Source organism: Mus caroli, chromosome 16 (genome assembly GCF_900094665.2).
Source record: "Mus caroli chromosome 16, CAROLI_EIJ_v1.1, whole genome shotgun sequence".
Classification (NCBI taxonomy): Eukaryota; Metazoa; Chordata; class Mammalia; order Rodentia; family Muridae; genus Mus; species Mus caroli.
The window spans coordinates 89,956,060-89,976,164 of record NC_034585.1 but is presented as its reverse complement, the minus strand read 5'-3'; the positions used below and the strand labels follow the sequence as shown (position 1 = coordinate 89,976,164).

Sequence of the window (20,105 nt, the reverse complement as noted above, 5' to 3'; positions counted from 1 at the left end):
AGCAAGCCAGGCTCCTACGTAATTAGTCCTCGTAGGCTCCCTTCCAGTCTCACCACAGACTCCCTGCAAGAAGAACCCACAAGACTTCCTTTCTTCCTGAGATTCAAGATGGCCTTCTCATCCTTACTGTGGGTTACCTCTGTCCACACTTGCCACCCTTGGAATCTTGCTGCCAGATGCTTCCTCCCCCAGTCTCCTGTCCTTCTGCCTCCTGTCACCTATTTCTGAGATACACCCCAATCTTTCCCTTTTGAGTGACCGACATCTGCAAGGAATTATTTATCCTCTAAGGGCTGTGTGGCTGTCCTTTTGGCATCAGCTCAGGGTTAGGCAAGGCTGTCCAGCCCCGTGACCATGAACTCCCCCCTCCTGCCTTCCCATCTCATCCATCCCTTCCCACACCTGGTACTTTGCTTCCCATGGTTCTAGAGTGAGGCCGTAGCTGCTGCTTCTTCTCACCTTTGTTGAGTATCACATCCTTGTGTTCTGTGGCTTGGTTGTCATTCTTTTAGGATGTTGTCTGTGTTTCTCAGGCTCTGTAGTTATCACCCCCAAACCCTTCTCCCCAGCTCCTCTGTACAAACTATTCTCTCCTCCCAAGTCTTCTTTTGAAGTCACCAACCCTTGAAGTCTCAGGTTAAAGTGTCAAGATCAGAGACAGGCGCTAACCACATTACCTTATAAGGCAGCCTATGACCTTAGGATATGCTACCCAGACTGTCTGTCCTCTTATGAGGTGGTCACAGGAAATCTAGTCTAGTACCTGGGAGACATTATGCAGGCCATTCTGTCCCTCCTCCACGATAGCCATATAGATCAATAGAGCCTATAGATCAATACACACCAAGCATGTTACCAGAATTTGGAGCGTGTACCTCTACACACAGAATGTGGATGAAGCTAGTGCCTTTTGGGGGATTCTTCCGAGGAACCCCGAAAGGTGGTGCTACTGAGCATGACTGAGCCATGTGAGCCCACAGCTCCTGCACACCTCAGTCAGGTACTATGTAAACCGCCACAGATCTTAGCAGTTGGCTTGTCCCAAGTTTGAGATTTGTAAGCATAGTTGAAATCCCCAAACCATCATTGATCTACTAACACACTCTCCATGTGTTTGATATAAAGTTAAAGAAACATTTTGAATGATCTGGATGAAGAAGAGAATGCAGTTTAGTTACTCTAAAATTTCCTTTGTTTCCCAGAGCTTTACGGGTTGGCTCTGCACTGTGACTGCCTTCCTACTTTGTCTCTTTCATTAGCTTCAAGTGCATGAGAGGATGCCCGTCCATTCTTTCCCGTTCCCTCCCTTCCCCAAGGGATCACCAGGACCAGGTCCTGGTCCTTTAAAATGCAAATGACTCTGTGGTGGCCACTGGAGCTGGAAAGACCTGCCAGTGACCTGAACCAAGGGAGAAAGGGATTTAGTGGAACCTATCCCTCACCAGGGAGGGAGGCCAGGACTGGACGATTCTCTGGTGTCTTAGGAAGAGTGTGTAGAAAGATCTCATACAGAATCAGAAACTGGTCCTAGCTCCCAGAAAGCTCACGAAGCTGTTATGTGTGGTTGTCTACACCAGACAAGCTCTGCCTTTGTACCTCCATGTTGTTTCTATTCGGATCATGGCATATACCATACTCCTATAGCCACCCCAAACTGCCTGTGAGGTTGCTTTCACAAGGTTCATGTTTTTGTAGTCATTTTCAACAGCTACAATAGCAGGGTGAATGCCAGAAAGTGGCCTTCCTGTGCAGGAACTTGTGACAAAGATAGCTCAAAAGGAATGAAGTGGGCATTGAATTGCTCGCCAAAATTAAATGTAAAATATGTAATTTATTAAAAACCCTGTGCCCTTCTATCAGGATGAGTAGCAAAGATTCATGGCTAGTGATCGTCTAAGCATCCAGGGATTGACATACGTATGCAGCGCTGGCTCCGCCACCACCCCATTGTCCCTCATCCACAGAAATGTCCAAGGTCAGCATTTCCCAAGGTCACCTCCCACAGGAGGGGGCTTTAGTATCACAGCGTGTGACCGGTAGCTGATAAGGAAATGCTGGCATAGACTCTCATGAAAGCAAACAAGACCGGCGTATCTACCGAGGCAGTGTGTTTGTGAACACACTAATCATTGTCCAGGCAAACATCCCAAACACTTGGCTGAGGATGAGGCTCAGTGTGGTGGATGTGATTTCCAAGGGAGGGCGGAACATGATTATTCATCTTTCCAAGGATTTTATGAATAAAGAGCTTCCAAACATTAGTTCTAGTGCGCTGTTTAGTGTTTTCCCCGGTCACGCTTTATGACCCATGCATTTCTGGGTGGCAGTCGACAAACTCGTAGCTCTCTGGTCCTTCTGCCTACGTTCTTCCACCTCAGGCCCAGCAGGTCCCTCTAGAACCTTCCATACCAGACAGTTACAAATTTATAGGTATGTCTACCTAGTCTGGCTAGCGTTCCTGAAGTCATTACCTTGTAGAATTCTTATCAGAGTAGTGGAAATCTTTCTGAGATGGCCTTTTCTGATGCTAGCATGTTTGTGAGTGGCCTGGGACCCTGTCAAAACTCAGGCTTTAGTCTTTAAATCCAGGCTAAAAGCCTGCATTCCCAGCCCTCAAGCGTGTCTTTAGTTGATGATCCACAGAGCACACTTTGAGAAGCAGGGATACAGGACACATTCCTGTGATACCCCCACTTTCATTTGGTAATTGGGCTTTTGCTGGTGTGTCTATCTACCCCCGAACCAGGTAGGAAACCTCACCTGCTGACTTTTCCTCCTAAAGTGATTTCTGTGATGAAGCTCTGGCTAACCACTTTTTGAAAAATAGATATTATTACACTTTATGTATTTGGGAGGTGGATGTGTTAGACGTGTGTATGCACATGGCACACAAGTGCAGGTCAGGGGACAGCTTAGCAGTGTTGACCCTCTCCTTCTACCATTCAGGTCCCAGGAATCAAACTCAGGTCATAAGTCTTGGAAGCAACCCCTTTGCCCACTGAGCCATCTCACTGAGTTCTCCCCAACCCCCAGTTTTAGAAAGAAAACTGCAGCAGGTTGACGATCTGTTTTCAAAAATGTTCCCAGAGATGTAAGACAGAATTTAGTTGTAAGTTGATCACAGTTACAGATTTCATTCCCACATGCCATCCCAACTCTATAAAAGCTGAAGGCCCCAGAATGCAAACATGCCCCCGAGAGGAGTTTTAAAAAGGAAAACTGCCTAACTCTCCGAAGCCCAGGAGGGTAGGATTTCACAGACCACACGAGTTGTGATGCTTTCAGCCAAACAGACTGATTGAATTAAGCCATTCTGTGTTGGATTTCGTGCTGTCCTCTTTGGGATGGGAACATTGGAAGGGGGTGCACACTATGCAACAACATAGTGGGGTCCTGTGAAAGCTGATTCATCAGATTGGCTGTTTAAAATAAGGTTAAATGATTTGCTTAAAGAGAGGCCCAAAATAATTGTCCAGCTCTGTCCTCCGAGTGAGAGGTCCACGGCCATCTCCCGGTGTCTGCCATCCCCCGGTGTTGGCAGAAGCAAGCGTCCTTGGAGTGCTGGGCTGCATTGGAGACACTGAACTAAGCCCATCAACCAAGGAAGTCTTGTTTTTAAACTCATTTAACATTTTGCTTTTGTTCTGAAAAAGGGTCTCACCCTGCAGCCCAGACTGATCTTGAACATAGGGCAATCCTCCTGCCTCAGCCTCCCAAATGCCAGTATGCCCAGGTCTTCTAGAGACAGCATCTCATGTAATCCAGAATAGCCTCAAATATTCTATGTAACCGAGGAAGACTCTGAGCTGATTCTCCTGCCTCTACTTCCCAAGTGTTGGCATCACAGGTGTGAGCCACCACGCCTGGATCCCAGTTTTGAAATGGCCCTGTTATAGAGTTAGATGTAGTAAGAGCGCTCATATCTTCATGGTTAATAAGATCGAGAAAGCAATGCTTCAGGGATATATTTACGAAAGAAGTTGAAGTGGCATAAATGCTTAGTTAGTTATTGGTGACAGAACCTACATGGAGCACAGAGCTGCAGTCACTAAGTTTGCAAATGTGGTGAGAGTCCATAGCACAAGTGACGTGGTGCATAAATACTTAGAAATAATTCATGCACTTGCACTCAGGGTTGCCGCTAATGTGTTATAGGACGATCATTTCAGAAAGTCTTGGATTTTTTTTTTATGCGATTCATTTTAGAGAGATACTAAATCTTCTTAGAAAATGAGAAAGAGGGGCCTTTTGCCTAGAAAAACAACTCGGCCAACTAAGACTGACAATATAAATGGATATGATTATCAAGGGGAAATGAAGAGAAGTCCAGGGAAGCAGCTCACTGAAGGATAAGAAAGCAGTTCTCATCTCTAAGAGGAGTGCAGAAAACAGGAGCATGATTGTCACCACCCGGTTGGGTTGGTGTGACCCCAGACAAGAAGACATGCCTTCACGCCCGTCATGGGTTCTGGCGTGGACGAGTTCTGAAGATGCTGAAAGTGGAGACTCCAGTAGTGAGTCAGGGTGTGAAAGAGAAGCTGTCCTGTGATCTTGATTTCTCGTCGTCGCAGGAAAAGGCTTTAGGAGAGTCAGCAGGAAGAGCTGGCTCGGTTGGTGAAGTGCTTGCCATACAAGCATGGAGACCTGAATGATCCCAAGTTTCCATGTCTGTACTTGGTGACATGTGCCTCGTCAGCTGAGCTAAATCAGCGAGCTCCAGATGAGCCCCAAATGACCCAGTGACAAAAGCAGTTTCATACAGCAAGGTGAATGGATGACAGTTGAGGTCAATATCCAACAGTGGCCTCTCTAGCCTCTACATGCGTGCATAGCTACATATCTGTAATATATGTGTAACACATGCACACACATACACACACACACACCACAGAATCAGCAAGCAAGGTCTAGAAGAATCTACCAATGAGAGTCTTCAGCTAAATGGAGGAGAGGATTTTAGAAAAATAAAATATACAAATACATGAAATACGCAAATTGCAATGTATAGGTTAAAAACCCAAGTTGATTTTTTTATTGCTTTTTGAATTTTTATTCAGTATTTATTCTGAGAAACAAATCTGTCATAGAAAGTAATTGGTTTTTAGTCCATGTATCTGTTTTTTACAGATTTACCTTATGAGCCTCCCAGGAGATCAGCCTGGACCGGCCACAGCCACCTCACCCCTCAGTCCAAAGGTACAGGCTCAGTCCAGCCTTGATCTGCATGTCCCAAGGCAGGGGTCACTACAGCCAGGATAAAATATAATCTCAGTGGTTGATCTGTGGTCTTCCCAGCACATAGAGGCTCCTTCCATTCATGATGAAACACATGCAATCTTTAAGCATGGCAAGTCTTTTTGTTTGAGATGCAACCTACTTTTATAAGGAAAAGAAATGAACGTAACGGTAATTCTCATTGTGGACAAAGGCGGTTCCAGGAGATGTTTACATACTGATGAGCTAATTGCTGATTTCCTTTGCTGTGGCTCTGCTTGGCTTTACATCTTCCCTGGCACTTCCCTGTACACCCATAGCCCATTTCATTCTCCTTTGTAAGCTAGCTCAAGTTTCTTTTTATTATGTTTAGAAGCAATGGCTACATTAGATTGTTTAAATCATTGGAAACATTTTAGGATGTTTATATTTGATTTCATTGGAGGGGGCAGTTTCTTCTTACCACAAATGCTTCTTGTTGTAGAATAAGATTGCTGTCTTGACAATTGATTATAAAGTGAATGACATCGAAGATTTGTGGCTCGATCTGAATTGCTAATTGTCTTTTTTTTTTTTTTTTTTTTTAATTCTTGGGTTTTTCAGCTGCTCAGCCGTCTCCCTCTGCAGTGCCCAAAACTGAAGACCAGCGTCCTCAGTTAGGTGTGTTTCAGAAACTGTCTTGTGACACCTCCCCCCCGACCCCCAACCCCCGCCCTCCCCCCCCCAAAAAAGGCTACAGGCTCAGACAAGAGTTTCTAAAGTGTGTCCCCCTTAAAATAAACTTCATATCTGTCATGTATGTAAAATGAGGTCTAGACTAGTAGCTGCTTAGTTGGAAGGATTTTTACCAAAACCCTGAGATTTTACTAAAACTTCTCTAAAGCCTTTAAGTTGAACGTGGGCTAACCACTCTTTGCATGAAGGCTGCGCCCTGGGGAGCTGTAAATTCTGTTACTTTGACTATCCACGGTATGCATCCTAATGCCTGTCAAGTCTGTCAAGTCTAAGGTGGAAAGACAGTGGGATGCTGACCTTGAGCACCCTGGCTCTTATGGCCCCAGGTCCAACTTTGCCCCAGTTAGATCCTGGGTTATAGGGACTGTGGTTGGTGGTGGGGATATCAGACCTCATATTTTTCTACCAACTGTGGCTTCCAGCAAGAAACTCTCCTGAGGTCCTGTGTGATATCTTACCTCATGTGAGAGGTAAAGGCAGGAATTTGGGGGTTAAGAGCATTTTTTACCTCTGTGCACATAGTTCTGTCTGGCAACCTGACTAATCTTTTTCTACCCTAGATCCTTACCAGATCCTGGGACCCACCAGTAGCCGCCTTGCTAATCCAGGTGAGTTTTCCCTTGTGGTCTGCTGCTCAACAGTTACTTTTGAATCTGGGACAGTTTCAGAAACTTGTACTGGTGAGAAACCTCTCCAACTGAGAAACTTGGCTTTCAGCTCTCATCTCACCAGGCTGTTTTATTTGCCTTCATAGAAAGAATGGATCAGGTTATAGGTTAAGATTTGAGTTTAACCTAATTGAATTTATAGGGTTTCTCTAGGGTCGGTGCAACAAAGTAACAGCCTGCGCTTGGCTTAGTAACTTAGTAACTCTGTGTATTGGCTAGCTCTGGAGGCTGGAAATCTGAGGCCAGCAGGAGGAGGCTTCTGAGTTGTGGGAAAGGATCTGCTCACGGCCTTTCTCCCTGGCTTCTGGATGGGCAAAAGCCTGTGCTTCCTTAATTGTCTTTACTCTCTGTGCTGCTATGTCCAGACGTGTGTGTGTCTCTGTGTGTCTGTGTGTGTTTGTTCATGTATGTGGAACTAAAGGATAACCTTTGGTTTTAGGGTATCAGTCCACCCACAGTCCATCTACAATACCACACTATGTATCCCCTTTGTTTTTAAAGACAGGCTCTCCAGTGCCTGGAATTCTGCAGTCTAAGCCACCTGTCCAGTGAGCCCAAGGGACCCACCTGTCTCTGCCTCATGACATGCTGGTGCTTGGCTTTTTAAAATCTAGGTTTTGAAGATCAAATTCAGACATCTCAGACTTTTCCAGTCACACTGGAATATGGGCCTCTTTGATGGGCCTAGTCTGTTTTGATCACCTCTGAAATACTTGTCTCTAAAACAAGGATTCCTAGGAGCTACTGGAGATTCAGCTTTCAATGTATGAATTTTAGGGGACAGGACCCAACCTATTACCAAGGAGATTCAATAACTGGTGTTTTAAAGAGATAATCTAACGACCATCAGAGTCCAGTTGTGGTCGCCAGGAGGATGTCTCTGAGTCAGATGGAGGGAGAAAACAGGCTTTCGTACCTGACCGAGACTCTGTTTCACCTGTCCTCACAAGCCGGTGGGTGCCAGCTAGCTTACTCTGTGTATTAGTTTCCAGATCAGAACCAGCTGTGCTACACTGGCAGGAATCCCAGGGTGCCGTGGCATCTGCTTCATATTCTCAGCTGTAAATTTGATGCCAAGATGTCACGGCCACGCCGTAAGAACAGGCTGGAATTTCTGTCTCACAAACCCCAAGCCAAACAGGACTTGGAAGACAGAAAAATTCAGATGCTCTCATCGTGTGCGTCCCCACGAGAGAATCCACACTCTGAGAATGTGAAATACCATCATTGTTGAGCAACCGAGCCTTCCATGAAATTGTGATTATTGCTGATTAATTCAGTAAACATGTTCTAGGCAGCCTGGTAAATGAGGAGGCTGTTTTCCTACATTGCTTTAGCCCAGTGCACACACTGGGTACCAGTACCTTGTTGGGTTGTCAGTTCATCCCTGGGGTGATATGATACAGTTCACCCAGGCACTGTCACCTAGTGGAGAGAAGGGCACAGCACACACAATACTCCACAGACCGTGGAATCACTCAGTGGCCAGGACTTCCAAGCAGCCCCCGCTGGTGCTTCTCTCAGTCACCCATTGGTAACTACGAGGTTGCTGTTCTGATGCCCATTGCGGCTATGAGGCTCTGGAGACAGTCCCATGCACAGAGTGCTCACTGTGTGCTCTCAAGGACCAAGTTTGAATCCCCAACACCTCATCAAAGTCAAATAAGTAGAATGAATGTGTGCAGGAAGGGATGCAGAGGTGGGAGAATCCCCAGGAGTTCACTGGGACAGTTTGGCATAAGTAGCTGGGAAGAACAGATGCCTCAGACAAAGTGCAAGGCAAGATGGACACCCAATGTCATTTCTCTCATTTCCACAGGTGTGTCTGCACATGTGCACACATGAGTGCACACACATGCAAACACATGAAGATTTTGTATGGCTGCTTTTGCGTGGTGACAACTAGGCTTTGGAAAAGCTGCTCTGGCAGCAACATTCAGGTTCGATTATAAAGACTTAAAGGCTCCAGGCTCTGGGAACACCAGCCTAGGCTGTGAAATAGCAAGCCGGAAGCCTCCACTCCATGCAGCACCACTCATAGGGTGTGATTATGCCTGAGGTTCCCGCCAGGTTTTGTATGGCCCAGAACATTGTTATTTCTGTCCTCTAGAAGAGGAGTCAGGGGCCCTGAGGGTTCAAGGAGCTTTCCCTGGGTCACACTCCAACAGAAAGGAGCCGCAGTCTGGGACCTGTGTTCTCAGAAGTCTGATTTTGTTTTCTTTTTTTCTACACTTCTTGAAGATGAGTTTGACCGGGAGGAGGGAAGCTTTGAGAAACATGAGCCATGGGTACTTTTACTTAGTTGTACAGCTGTTGAGGCTGGAGGGATGAGCCTGAGGAAGAGGAGGGGGGAAAAGAGGACAAGGCTTAAGAGCAAGAAGAGGTAGAGAAAGAAGGAAGAAAATCAGCAAGCTGCTTTAGGCAAACTAGAACTCACTGAGAGCGAATGAAAGGGGCTGGCTCTGCATTTCATGGATCGATGAACAATTCATTAATTGTAGGCTTTTTGTTCACTGGAGCTTCTCATTTCACAAAACAAGCACTCAAAACCATAAATGGCCACATAGATCCTAACACAGTAACTGTGTAGGACTTCCATACTCTGCTCTCGTGTTTAGATATTTCTCCCAAACTAAAACCAAGTAAAGACACTGCAGGATTGAAATATACTAAGGATGAACTGGAATACGTGTGTGTGTGTGTGTGTGTGTGTGTGTGTGTGTGTGTAAAATAGTGGAAAGGGAACATGCATTTGGGTTTTTTTTTCTGAGAATCATATAGAAACTTCTTCAAAATCTTTTTGTCCATTTTTAATGAAAAGACTTTTATTATACAATATTATTTTTTAAAAAAAAAACCTGTAAGCAGTTGTACCATGTGAGGTAATGTGCACCATGTTTATGTAGGCACCCATAAAAGCCAGAAGAAGGTGCCCAGTCTCCTTGAACTGAAGTTTTAGGTGGCTGTGAGCCGTCTCAGCATGGCTGAGGGTGAACCTGCCAATTCCTTTAACTACTGAGTCACTTACCAACACCTGTCCTGCATATGCATGCACAAGCTGATGTCAGTATGTGGGCATCCCAACATCTCCACTCCAAGTATGCATCTGATGTGTGCTTTGAACACTTATCTCTCCTGCTGAGAAAGGTGTGTCCTGGCATCCCTACCTCATGAATCAGTGAGGAGCCACTAGGTCCTCTACATTCCATCAGAATCGCTGAGCTCCTGGGATGGACTCCAAATTCCTTCCTGTGGAACAGCCTTCCTTGAGTTCTGTCCAGTGGCCAGGCATTCTGTAAGATGCATCCAGCTCCTTGCAAAGGGACAGAGAGCCATTTCAGAGAAGATTTGCCAGTTGTTAGGACATGACATCTTGTTACATTTAGGGGAGTGCCCAGCAGTTTGTAAGCCCAAGAGAGGACAGCCTAGGAAGAACCAGCAGGCTGTGGAGGTGTGTGTAGACACCTGGCCAGAGGACTAGTCCATGTCAGACAAAGAGTACCAGCCTGAAGTTTGATCTTTGTTGACCTTGGCATAAAGGTCCATCCGATCCCACGCCCCTGTTTTCTAAGCACTCCAGTGAGTTAAACATGATTTTGCAGGGATTCACCACACTGTCACATGTGAGCATTCACAGTCGTGCCTAGCCCCAGTGAGCTTCAGAATGAATGTCCAGCCCTGAGGACAAGCCCGGTCCAAGCTTCTCCCTGGCCAGTGTGGTGGTCCTGGATAGTCAACTGCTTCAGGCTACTTCCTGCCTGTCAGTGAGAAAGACTGACTCTGCCATCACAGACAGGCCACTGTGCTTCCTGGTATCTACATGGCCTCTTCAAATCCGAACTCCAGTCCTTACATTTGCATGACAAGAGGTTAAAGCCCTGAGCTCATCTGTCCTCCAAGCTTTGAGCTCCCTGCCAGGAGTGTAGGGATTGCATGTTTTCTGGCTCTTCAGAAGCAAGGGTAACAGAACTCCAGTCTGTACATTTGCATGACAAGAGGTTAAAGCCCGGAGCTGTCTCCCAGCCACAATACTGTCTATTTTTACTGGTTTGGCTGACGGGCGACCCCCCCCCCTGAACCCTTAGTATACTTTGTGTCAGGGTTCTTACTCTGTATTCCCAGTGTGCCCCACCACAGTATGAACGTTACAGTCCAGGCGGCTGTGACAATTTTATAAATGGCCTTTGAACTGTTGGCAAACAGTAGCTCATTTATCTTACCTAGTGATGATTCCCCAGTCCCCCTACCCTCAGAATCCTTGAGAACTCTTGGCTCAGTGAGGACATGTGTGGCCTCAATGACTTAGAGATTGACCAACTGCTGCTGTTTATATAGTGTTTTACCTAAGCATTTTTTGGTTTTTACAGCGACTTTCATTTTCACATTTGGGGGCCAGTGGATTTTGCTTTTAGAGCTCTTCTGGGGAGGCTTTGCAGGCTTGCCCTGAGCCCTGAGCCCTGTGTTTTCCTAGCTAATAAGTAAAGTAAAATAGCCCAGGGCAGCGTGAGCTCATCTGTCCTCCAAGCTTTGAGCTCCCTGCCATGAGTGTAGGGATTGCATGTTTTCTGGCTCTTCAGAAGCAAGGGAAGACGGGAGACTCTCCCCCCTCCTGCCCCCCCCCCCGCCTCCCTCCTACACATGCTCATAAGGGAAGTGGCTGAGGGACAGACTCCCAAAGATGATGCCAATGTTTGAACAGATACCAAGTGTTATTTGTTCTGTGTATTTGTACAAAATCTGTAGGGTGGCTCGTTCGCCATGGGAGGAAGCTGACACTAAATATTTATTTTCTAGCAACTGTCCATGTTTGGAGTGAGGCATATGTTAGACTGTTAAAGCCAAAACCCACAGCTTCTCCTATTCCCAGGTCATCTGTGGAATCCTTTTCTCAAGTTTTAATCCTCTGGTTACAATATATATACCAAAACCATATGGTTCTCTTGTTCCATCCTTTATATTTTCCAATGCATATTAATGAGATGTTGGCGGCAACAGCCCTTGATTGAGAACGGTTTGTATGCGCAGCTCTGCAACAGCATGGGCCGCCATTCCGACAAGCTACAAGCTGTTAATACATCACAAATGTGTCGTTTGACTGAAAACAACCCTTTTCGTAATATCATCAAAAGAGGCTAACCTTTCTCACGGCGCTGTTAGATGGGCGGATCCACAGACACAACATGTCCATGTAGCCCACATAGAAACAAGGACTGGGCAGTATACAGAGTGGGGCCTGGTGGGAAGGGTTCAGAGAAAGTGAAGTCATAACTGAGTTTTACATTCCATCAATTCCCTGAATAAGTGACAGTCAAAGTTAATGTGATCATTGATCATATCTATCATATTACTTATCATAACATAAAAGATTATCATCTTTCTGGTGATGAGCCCAAGGCAGTGTGCTTCCATGGAGTCTTGGAAGAGATCTGCCTCCCACTCTCTTTAAAACTAAAATGCATGCCACATAATGCATTTCTCCTAGTACCCAACATGACTGTCACTCATGGCACAAACAGTAGACAGAACTGAAGTGTCCCTCTGTCCATCTGGCCTTTAGTATCTGGATATGGAGATGTGCTTGTTCAGCCAAGGGTTGCTCTCTGGAGAAGTGGGAAGCCTGGGGCAAAGCAAAGCAGCACAAGAGAAGCCTGGTGCAGAGCCTGCCTATTCCCTGTACAAACCCAAGATCCCTTGTAGCATGGCGGCTAGAATGATAGGCTTAGACTTTTCTCTGAGAAGACCTGAGAGTCAGAGACAGGGTTCAGTCAGTCAGGTGCTTGTGTTGCAAACACTAGGAGCTGAGTTTGAGCTCCAGAGCCTGGGTCAAAGAGAAGAAAACAAACAAAAGAACAAATACAAAGATGTCAGTGTGGTTGTGACCAGTGATAACCCTAGTGGTATGTGCAGGCAGGCAGGTGGATCTCTGCACTCAAGGGCCAGGCAGCCTAGGCTAATGGTAAACCCCAGGCCATCGAGAGAGCCTGTCTTAAAAAACAAAATAGGGCAACATAACCAAATTTCTTTCTTACCTTTACACGCATATGTGTGTGTGCATGTACACACAGACAAACAAATATACACATGTGTACACAGATACACAAGCACAGATATCTACACCCACACATCAACGTACATGAACTAGCACACATGCACACACACACACACTCGAACAAGTATACATGTGTACACAGACATACACACACACATGAACAAGTATACACATGTATACACACACAAGCACATATATCCACACCCACAGACATCTATGCACATAAACACACACACATATACTGCTCATTCTGACTGAGCCAGGGTCTCTTGGATTCCAAAGAGTTCCACCCGTAGCCTGTTGTCTTTTAGAAGCACTGTGGCACATGGGTTTCTGTCATGTAGCATTTGGCCCAGGATTGGGAATGGGTGATCTTAGTTTGAAACAGAGCCAGTTCTTTTTCCAAACTTCCTCATTTGGAGCAGGTTAATTCTGTCCTAGGAAAAGTCCTGACGGAGCTGCCATCTGAGCACCCGCCAGGTCTTATGTTAGAAACAACAGTGTTTACTTCCACTCTCTATTTGCTTTTCCATAGACTCGTAGGTGTTCGTTTCCTAAATCTGACTTCTGTTATTTCACTTTACCCAGCCAATATAAATGGCGGCAGGCCATTATTGCCATCCACAGAATGGCCTTTTCCACCTCACAAAATGGGGAAAAAGTAGCTCTTTCATTCCCCTGAAAACAGGGTGACCTAGGCGCTCTTTGAAGGATTCCAAAGTAGAAGGAAACATGCTGAACTTTGTCCTGTGTGTGTTCTCCCTCTGTGTGTGTGTGTGTGTATGCACGCGCGCACACGCGCGCACTTGGAGAAGTTGATTCTATGAGGCTAGTGTGTGAGTGATCAGGGACTGCCATACAAGGTCAAGTGTCCTAGAAGTGGAGGCAGAGATAAGGATCCCCAAGTGGTGGCTCCTTAAGGGTCCATTCTCAGGAGGAAGCAGCACTGGGCAGGAGGAACGCTGAGGAGCCTCCCAGCCTTCTTGAAGCTGAGCCATCGTGTGCCAGCCTGGTTCCTAAGCATCTATGGGGCACAGGCAGCATTCAGAATCAGCGTGTCCTGTAGTCCCCTTTCATCAGTGTGGCCTGGAATATCTGGGGGTGGAGCTCTTCCTGTTCAGCCAAGGATTGCTCTCTAGATAAACGAGGAGCCAAGAGTCAAAAGTCACAACAGCCCAGGTGCAGAGAGATGGGGCTGGAGTTGGAGACCAGACCTGGTCAGGAGGTCTATCATTGAGGACTGAACCTCCTGTCCTTGGTTCTGATTGGCTTTGTGTCCCTCCTGATCATTAGGTAGTGGCCAGATCCAGCTGTGGCAGTTCCTGCTCGAACTCCTGTCAGACAGCTCCAACTCCAACTGCATCACCTGGGAAGGCACCAACGGGGAGTTCAAGATGACAGACCCGGACGAGGTGGCTCGACGCTGGGGGGAGAGGAAGAGCAAGCCCAACATGAACTATGACAAGCTCAGCCGTGCCCTCCGCTACTACTACGACAAAAACATCATGACCAAGGTGCACGGGAAGCGCTATGCCTACAAGTTTGACTTCCACGGGATTGCCCAGGCCCTGCAGCCCCACCCTCCTGAGTCGTCCCTGTACAAGTATCCCTCCGACCTGCCATACATGGGCTCCTATCACGCCCACCCCCAGAAGATGAACTTTGTGTCTCCCCACCCTCCAGCCCTCCCAGTCACATCTTCCAGTTTCTTTGCTTCCCCGAACCCATACTGGAATTCACCAACTGGGGGCATCTACCCGAACACTAGGCTCCCAGCCAGCCATATGCCCTCTCACCTGGGCACCTACTACTAGAGACCAGATGGAGGCCTTTCCCAACAGTGTACAATCGCCTAGCAGTCGCCACAAACTCAGAGAACACAAATCAAAAGTGCCTCGTGAGGAATGGAAACGGTTGGCCAGAGCTGGGGAAGGAAGCCGGGGGGAAAAAAAACCAAAGACTCGCAGGGGAGGGTGGGTGCCACCCAAGTATTACTACAGAAATAGAAGAAGCTCAAAATATACTGTACATGGACATATAACCTGTGGTCCACCCTTGTCAAAGACATTGTATGTAGAAAAGCTTGACCAATAAGAACAACTGCCCAAGGAAGTGGCCTTAAGTAGTGTACAAACTGTAGAGTGTGGGACCTTGCTTGACCTACCAGGATTGAGTGAAAGCAATAGAACAGGAACAGACTTGGCCTAACACACCATGTATGATGTCATTTGAAGGGAAACTACCTGTGTTTAAAAATAGAAACCATGTCAAAACCAAAGAAGAAGCAGACAAAAAAAGATGGCGGGCCCCTCCACAGACCACAATGGCTGTGGACTTTCTTGGCTGGTATTTGCTTGTTTTCTTTGAAATCAGATTTGTTCCATTTGATAGAGAGCTGCCAGCTCTGTCAAACTGTGAAGATGACCCAGGGTCTCATCTCCTTTTCAGTATTATGGGAAATGTGAGCCACATGGTGGGTGGGAGCTGTGCATGTTGTTGTGAGTATGAGATTGTAGGAGAGAAGCTGAAATGGAGGAAGAAGTAGAGGAGGGGTTGGGGGAGGGAGTGAAGGAGGAGGGAGAGGAGAAGGGGGAGAGGTGGGGGGGGAGAGAAGGAGGAGGGAGAGGAGGAGGAAAAAGAGGAGGGAGAGGAAGGGGAGAGGTGGAGGGGGAGAGAAAGAGGAGGGAGAGGAGGAGGAAAAAGGAGGGAGAGGAAGGGGAGAGGTGGAGGGGGAGAGAAAGAGGAGGGAGAGGAAGGGGAGAGGAAGAGGAGTGGGAGAAGAGGAGGAGGGAGAGGAGGAGGAAGAGGGAGTAGAGGAGGAAAGGAAAGGAATAGAAGGCAGCTGCTCAAGCCACCACAGCTGAATTTAGGGCATCTTGGGACCAAAGAGCAGGAGTCGAGAGATGTTTGATGCTGTCAGTGTTGTAAGGACACAGTTTTGTGGAGGACTGGGTGCAGTAGTATTCAGAACCAAAAATATGTCTCTGTGAAAAGGAAATCATAACTGGAATTGTCTGATATTTTTTAACAAAAATTCAGAACCTCAGCATTCGGTGGAGGCTTTTGTCCTTCACGGGAGCAGTTGAGAGGTGACCTTGGTAGCCACCATGGTCAGAGACCACACAGGCATTGTGGGTAGGTGGGCTCCAGTTTTCCTTAATGAGTCGCGAACGCTGTGCGTTCGTCAGAACGAAGTCTACAAGTCAATGGGTTTTTTTCTTTTTATATAATAATTATATAACTTATGCATTTATACACTACGAGTTGACCTCGGCCAGCCAAAGACACACCACACACACACACACACACACACACACACATACACACACACAAGAGACAATCAAAACATATGATGTGGCCTTGAATTTTAACTCTGTAATGCTTAATGTTTACAATATGAAGTTAACTAGTTCTTAGAATGCAGAATGTATGTTAATAAAATGAGCTTGGCCTCTCACGGCGAACCAGAACGGCGGTAGTCTCCGTTTGTGCTTCTTTGCTGATGAACAGTTGCCTAGCAGAAACTTTGCCGACTCTTAGGGGTTTGTGTTACAGTCTTAGTTTGTCCAAGAATGTGAACAGATGGCCGTCATACAGATGTGCTGCTACCCCAGCACACAAGCAGCATGGGCCTCCTGACTACCACGAGCTCTCTCATTTTCACCCAATATGGAAAGAACACGGGTTTCACCTAAGGGCCTCCATGATTGCTCTGAGCAGGTAAAGAGACCTCCACAGCTGAGGTTGTCACTAAGGAGTTCTATTCTGCACTGGTCACCCGGCTTATTGTCATGATCATGCGATTCTCGATGAGTGATAAACAAGCCATTGTTAAGCCAAATTTTGTCATCATTATCGGTACATCAGTCGCAGAGAACTGCAGTTTCTTGTTAAAAAGCATCAGGGGAGAGCCCAGGAGATGTCTCAGTGATTGCAGCTCTTGCTTGCAAGCATGAGGACCTGAGACTGATCTCTAGAAGCTTTGTAAAAGTCAGGTACAGTGGCCCACCCTTGTAATCCCATCTCAAGCCAGATGGCAGATTCATGGATCCCTGGAACTCACTGGCCAGTTAGCCTAGCGTGCTTTGTGAGGTTCCAGGACAACAGGAAACCTTGTCTCAAAAAAGTTTATTCTCTGACCCCTTTGTGCACACATACATAGGCATGTGTGCACTCACATACAGAAATATATATACACGTGCATACACACGTGTGCACAAGTGTGCATCCACTACATATGCACGCACTCACACACACACATGCACACACGTGCACACACACACGCAAACACACGCATGCACAGTAAAGCCCTGAGGTTCAGCTTCTGAGCTTACCACTCCTCATTCTGAGGACTCCCCCAGCGGATGCTCTGGTCTTATACCCTGGAGTCCTCAGTCCTGGGGTGGCCTTCCCAGCTCTCCTTCACACACACTTTATTGTCTATGATCTCACATCAATTTTTCTAGACATCTCTTGTCTTCATGTCACAAAGGCCACCCACCTGGACCTAGGTGCTATGGCGGTCCACCTTCAGAGAGCAACAAGCCAAGGCCTGACTCAAGCCTAAGCCAGAGTCAGATTTTTAAATGGGCTGTTTCATGTCATAGCAATTTCAGAACTCAGTTTGCACTTTGTAATCCCTTCGCTATGATTCAGTGCACTTGCCAGTCCCCTGCGCTGTGCATTTTGGCAACAGTCTATGAACTCCGTAGGGTGTGATTACCAAAGCTTCAGGTGCCCTCATTGCAGGATGGAGAGGAGTCCAGATGTCAGTCATTCTGCAGCAGCTGGGGGAAGGCCCGTTGATGGCCTGCATCTCCTTAGGAGAAAAGAGAGCAGAGCACCAGTGTTGGCTGCTAGGGTAGGGATAGGGCAGCCACGTGGTCCTGGGGGAGAAGCCATGTGGTCCTGGGATGGGGGAGCCATGTGGTTCTGGGATGGGAGAGCCACATGGTCCTGGGATGGGGGAGCCATGTGGTTCTGGGGGAGAAGCCATGTGGTCCTGGGATGGGGGAGCCATGTGGTTCTGGGATGGGAGAGCCACGTGGTCCTGGGATGGGGGAGCCACGTGGTCCTGGGGGAGAAGCCATGTGGTCCTGGGATGGGGGAGCCATGTGGTCCTGGGATGGGAGAGCCACGTGGTCCTGGGGGAGAAGCCATGTGGTCCTGGGATGGGGGAGCCATGTGGTNTCCTGGGATGGGGGAGCCATGTGGTCCTGGGATGGGAGAGCCACGTGGTCCTGGGGGAGAAGCCATGTGGTCCTGGGATGGGGGAGCCATGTGGTTCTGGGATGGGAGAGCCACATGGTCCTGGGGGGGGAGGCATGTGGTCCTGGGGGAGAAGCCATGTGGTCCTGGGATGGGGGAGCCATGTGGTTCTGGGATGGGAGAGCCACATGGTCCTGGGATGGGGGAGGCATGTGGTCCTGGGAGGTGCTATGTGTTCCTGGGATGGGAGAGCCACGTGGTCCTGGGGGGGGGAGCCATGTGGTCCTCAAGGGGAGCCATGTGGTCCTGGGGGAGAGCCATCTGGTGGGAGCCATGTGGTCCTCAAGGGGAGCCATGTGGTCCTGGGGGAGAGCCATCTGGTGGTGGTGGGAGAAGCCATTTGGTTCTGGGATGGGGGAGCCACGTGGTCCTGAGAGGAACCATGTGGTCCTTGGGGGGAGCTACGTGGTCCTGGGATGGGGAGTCATGTGGCCCTGGGAGGGAGTCATGTGGTCGTGGGAGTAGGAGAAGCCATGTGGTTCTGGGACGAGGGAGCCACATAGTCTAGAGGGAGCCACGTGGTCCAGGGGGAGCCATGTTCTGGGGAGAGCCACGTGGTCCTGGGGGTAGCGGTGAGATGAGAGATTTAGTTTTGCTGTGCAGAGCTTGGAGCACCTACGTTCTTTGTGTAATGTACAAATTCATTTGGGTAATCACTCAATTCCCCACACCCCCTTGGAGACCGCACTGTTAGTGAAATAATAGAAGCAAGACACAGCCCTTAGATTCAATCCTAACATATGTTCTCAGTTAGGTCCCTCACAGCCCTCCCCTCAGTCCCCTGCACATGTGGGCTAATAGCAGTCCCCATGAGGAGCCTGAGCAACTGCATGATTTTGAGATAACACAGTATTTCTGGTTCTCTGGAATAGGTGAGTCTTCAACCCATGTTGAACTAATGGTCAAGGTTAAGGCCTGGGTCTGTGCTAATCAGTCTCCAAGGCCTTCTATGGGGCTTTGCTCTACCTCCCCTCCCCTCACTGTCTCTCCGTCTTCTTCCGGATGTCCCTTGTATGAAGGCCACCTTCTGGCAAGCCATGTCATCAAGGACTTTTGGGACTCTACTGGATGCGATCCCCAGTCTCAATCAAGACTTGATCCTCATCCCACCCCATTGTTGCATCTTGGAAGGTACCAGATGACATCTTGTTGGGCTCTGTGTCCCTTTGAATACCCATCTAAATGACTGACATTGATTCGCCTGCCCCTTGGAAGCCAGATCCCAAAGAGCTTGGCCTCGAGGGTAGGTGCTGTGTGCATGGCGGAGTTCTGCAAGCTGGGGAGGGAACTGAAACTGTTGAAGCATAGCAGAGCTGAGGCCAAGATAATGCTGCAGCTGTGCAAAGAGCAAGGTGAGTTCTGTAAATACCAGGTTAGAGAAATACCACAGACTGTAAGTGTGGCTGGCTGGCAGAGGCTGGTCACCGGGGTGGAGGGTTATAGTCTCTTCTGGTTGCCATATAGACTGTGCTGGAGCCACTATCCTGCTCCCTCACTCCAACAATTAAAATGAAGCCATAAAACCCAATCCTTCCTTCCTTAAGCTGATTCTGTCAAGTGGAGCTGTAGCTTTGTGGTAGAACACTGGCCTAGCATGCACAGGTTCTAGGTTCCACACAAGGCTCACAGGTAGGTCAGAAATGTGCTGGGATCCCACCCCAATACAAACACTTAGACATGAGACTAGAAAGCAGCACATGGAGAGGTTGTGAAAGACATGATGCTGGTAAAAACTAGATCCAGCAGGGAAGGATCCACATATGGACCAGCCACATAGAGCCAGCAGGGAAAGATCCACATGTGGACCAGGCACAACCATTTCTCCTAGTTTTCTATGTACTTATTTGTATTTTATGTATATGGGTGTTTGCCTGTGTGTGTGTGTGTGTGTGTGTGTGTGTGTGTGTGTGTCCATCTGTCTGCAGTTCTTGTGGAAGCTGGAAAAGGGTTTTCAACGCCTGGAGCTGGAGGCAGTTGTTAGAGACTGTGTGAGTAGGAACTGAACCCTGGCCCTTAGCAAGATCAGTGAGTGCTTACATCCTAAGCTCATATATCTCTCCATCTCCTCTCCTAATTAGCTTTAGTGGTCACCTTGACACTATCTAGAGTCACCTCAGAGTCTCCAGTAAAGGACTGCCCAGATCAAATTAGCCTGTGGGGGTGTCTTTGAG

At 47.7% G+C, this 20,105-nt stretch overlaps 1 protein-coding gene across 8 annotated transcripts in view; it reads left to right on the top strand.

Annotated features, from left to right (window-relative positions):
* Erg (ETS transcription factor ERG) overlaps window positions 1-16,136 on the top strand; it is a 101,418-nt gene extending 85,282 nt beyond the window's left edge. For 6 of the 8 annotated variants that reach the window (XM_021184500.1, XM_021184503.2, XM_029470514.1 and 3 more), the window contains 4 exons: window positions 5,128-5,196; window positions 5,818-5,874; window positions 6,510-6,557; window positions 13,960-16,136. In XM_021184500.1, the coding sequence (XP_021040159.1) occupies window positions 5,128-5,196; window positions 5,818-5,874; window positions 6,510-6,557; window positions 13,960-14,480 (695 nt within the window). In that variant the 3' untranslated portion in view covers window positions 14,481-16,136. The remainder of the gene's footprint in view (window positions 1-5,127; window positions 5,197-5,817; window positions 5,875-6,509; window positions 6,558-13,959) is intronic. The other 2 variants (XM_029470515.1, XM_021184501.2) reach the window with 1 other exon arrangement.
* The last annotated feature ends 3,969 nt before the right edge of the window (window positions 16,137-20,105 follow it).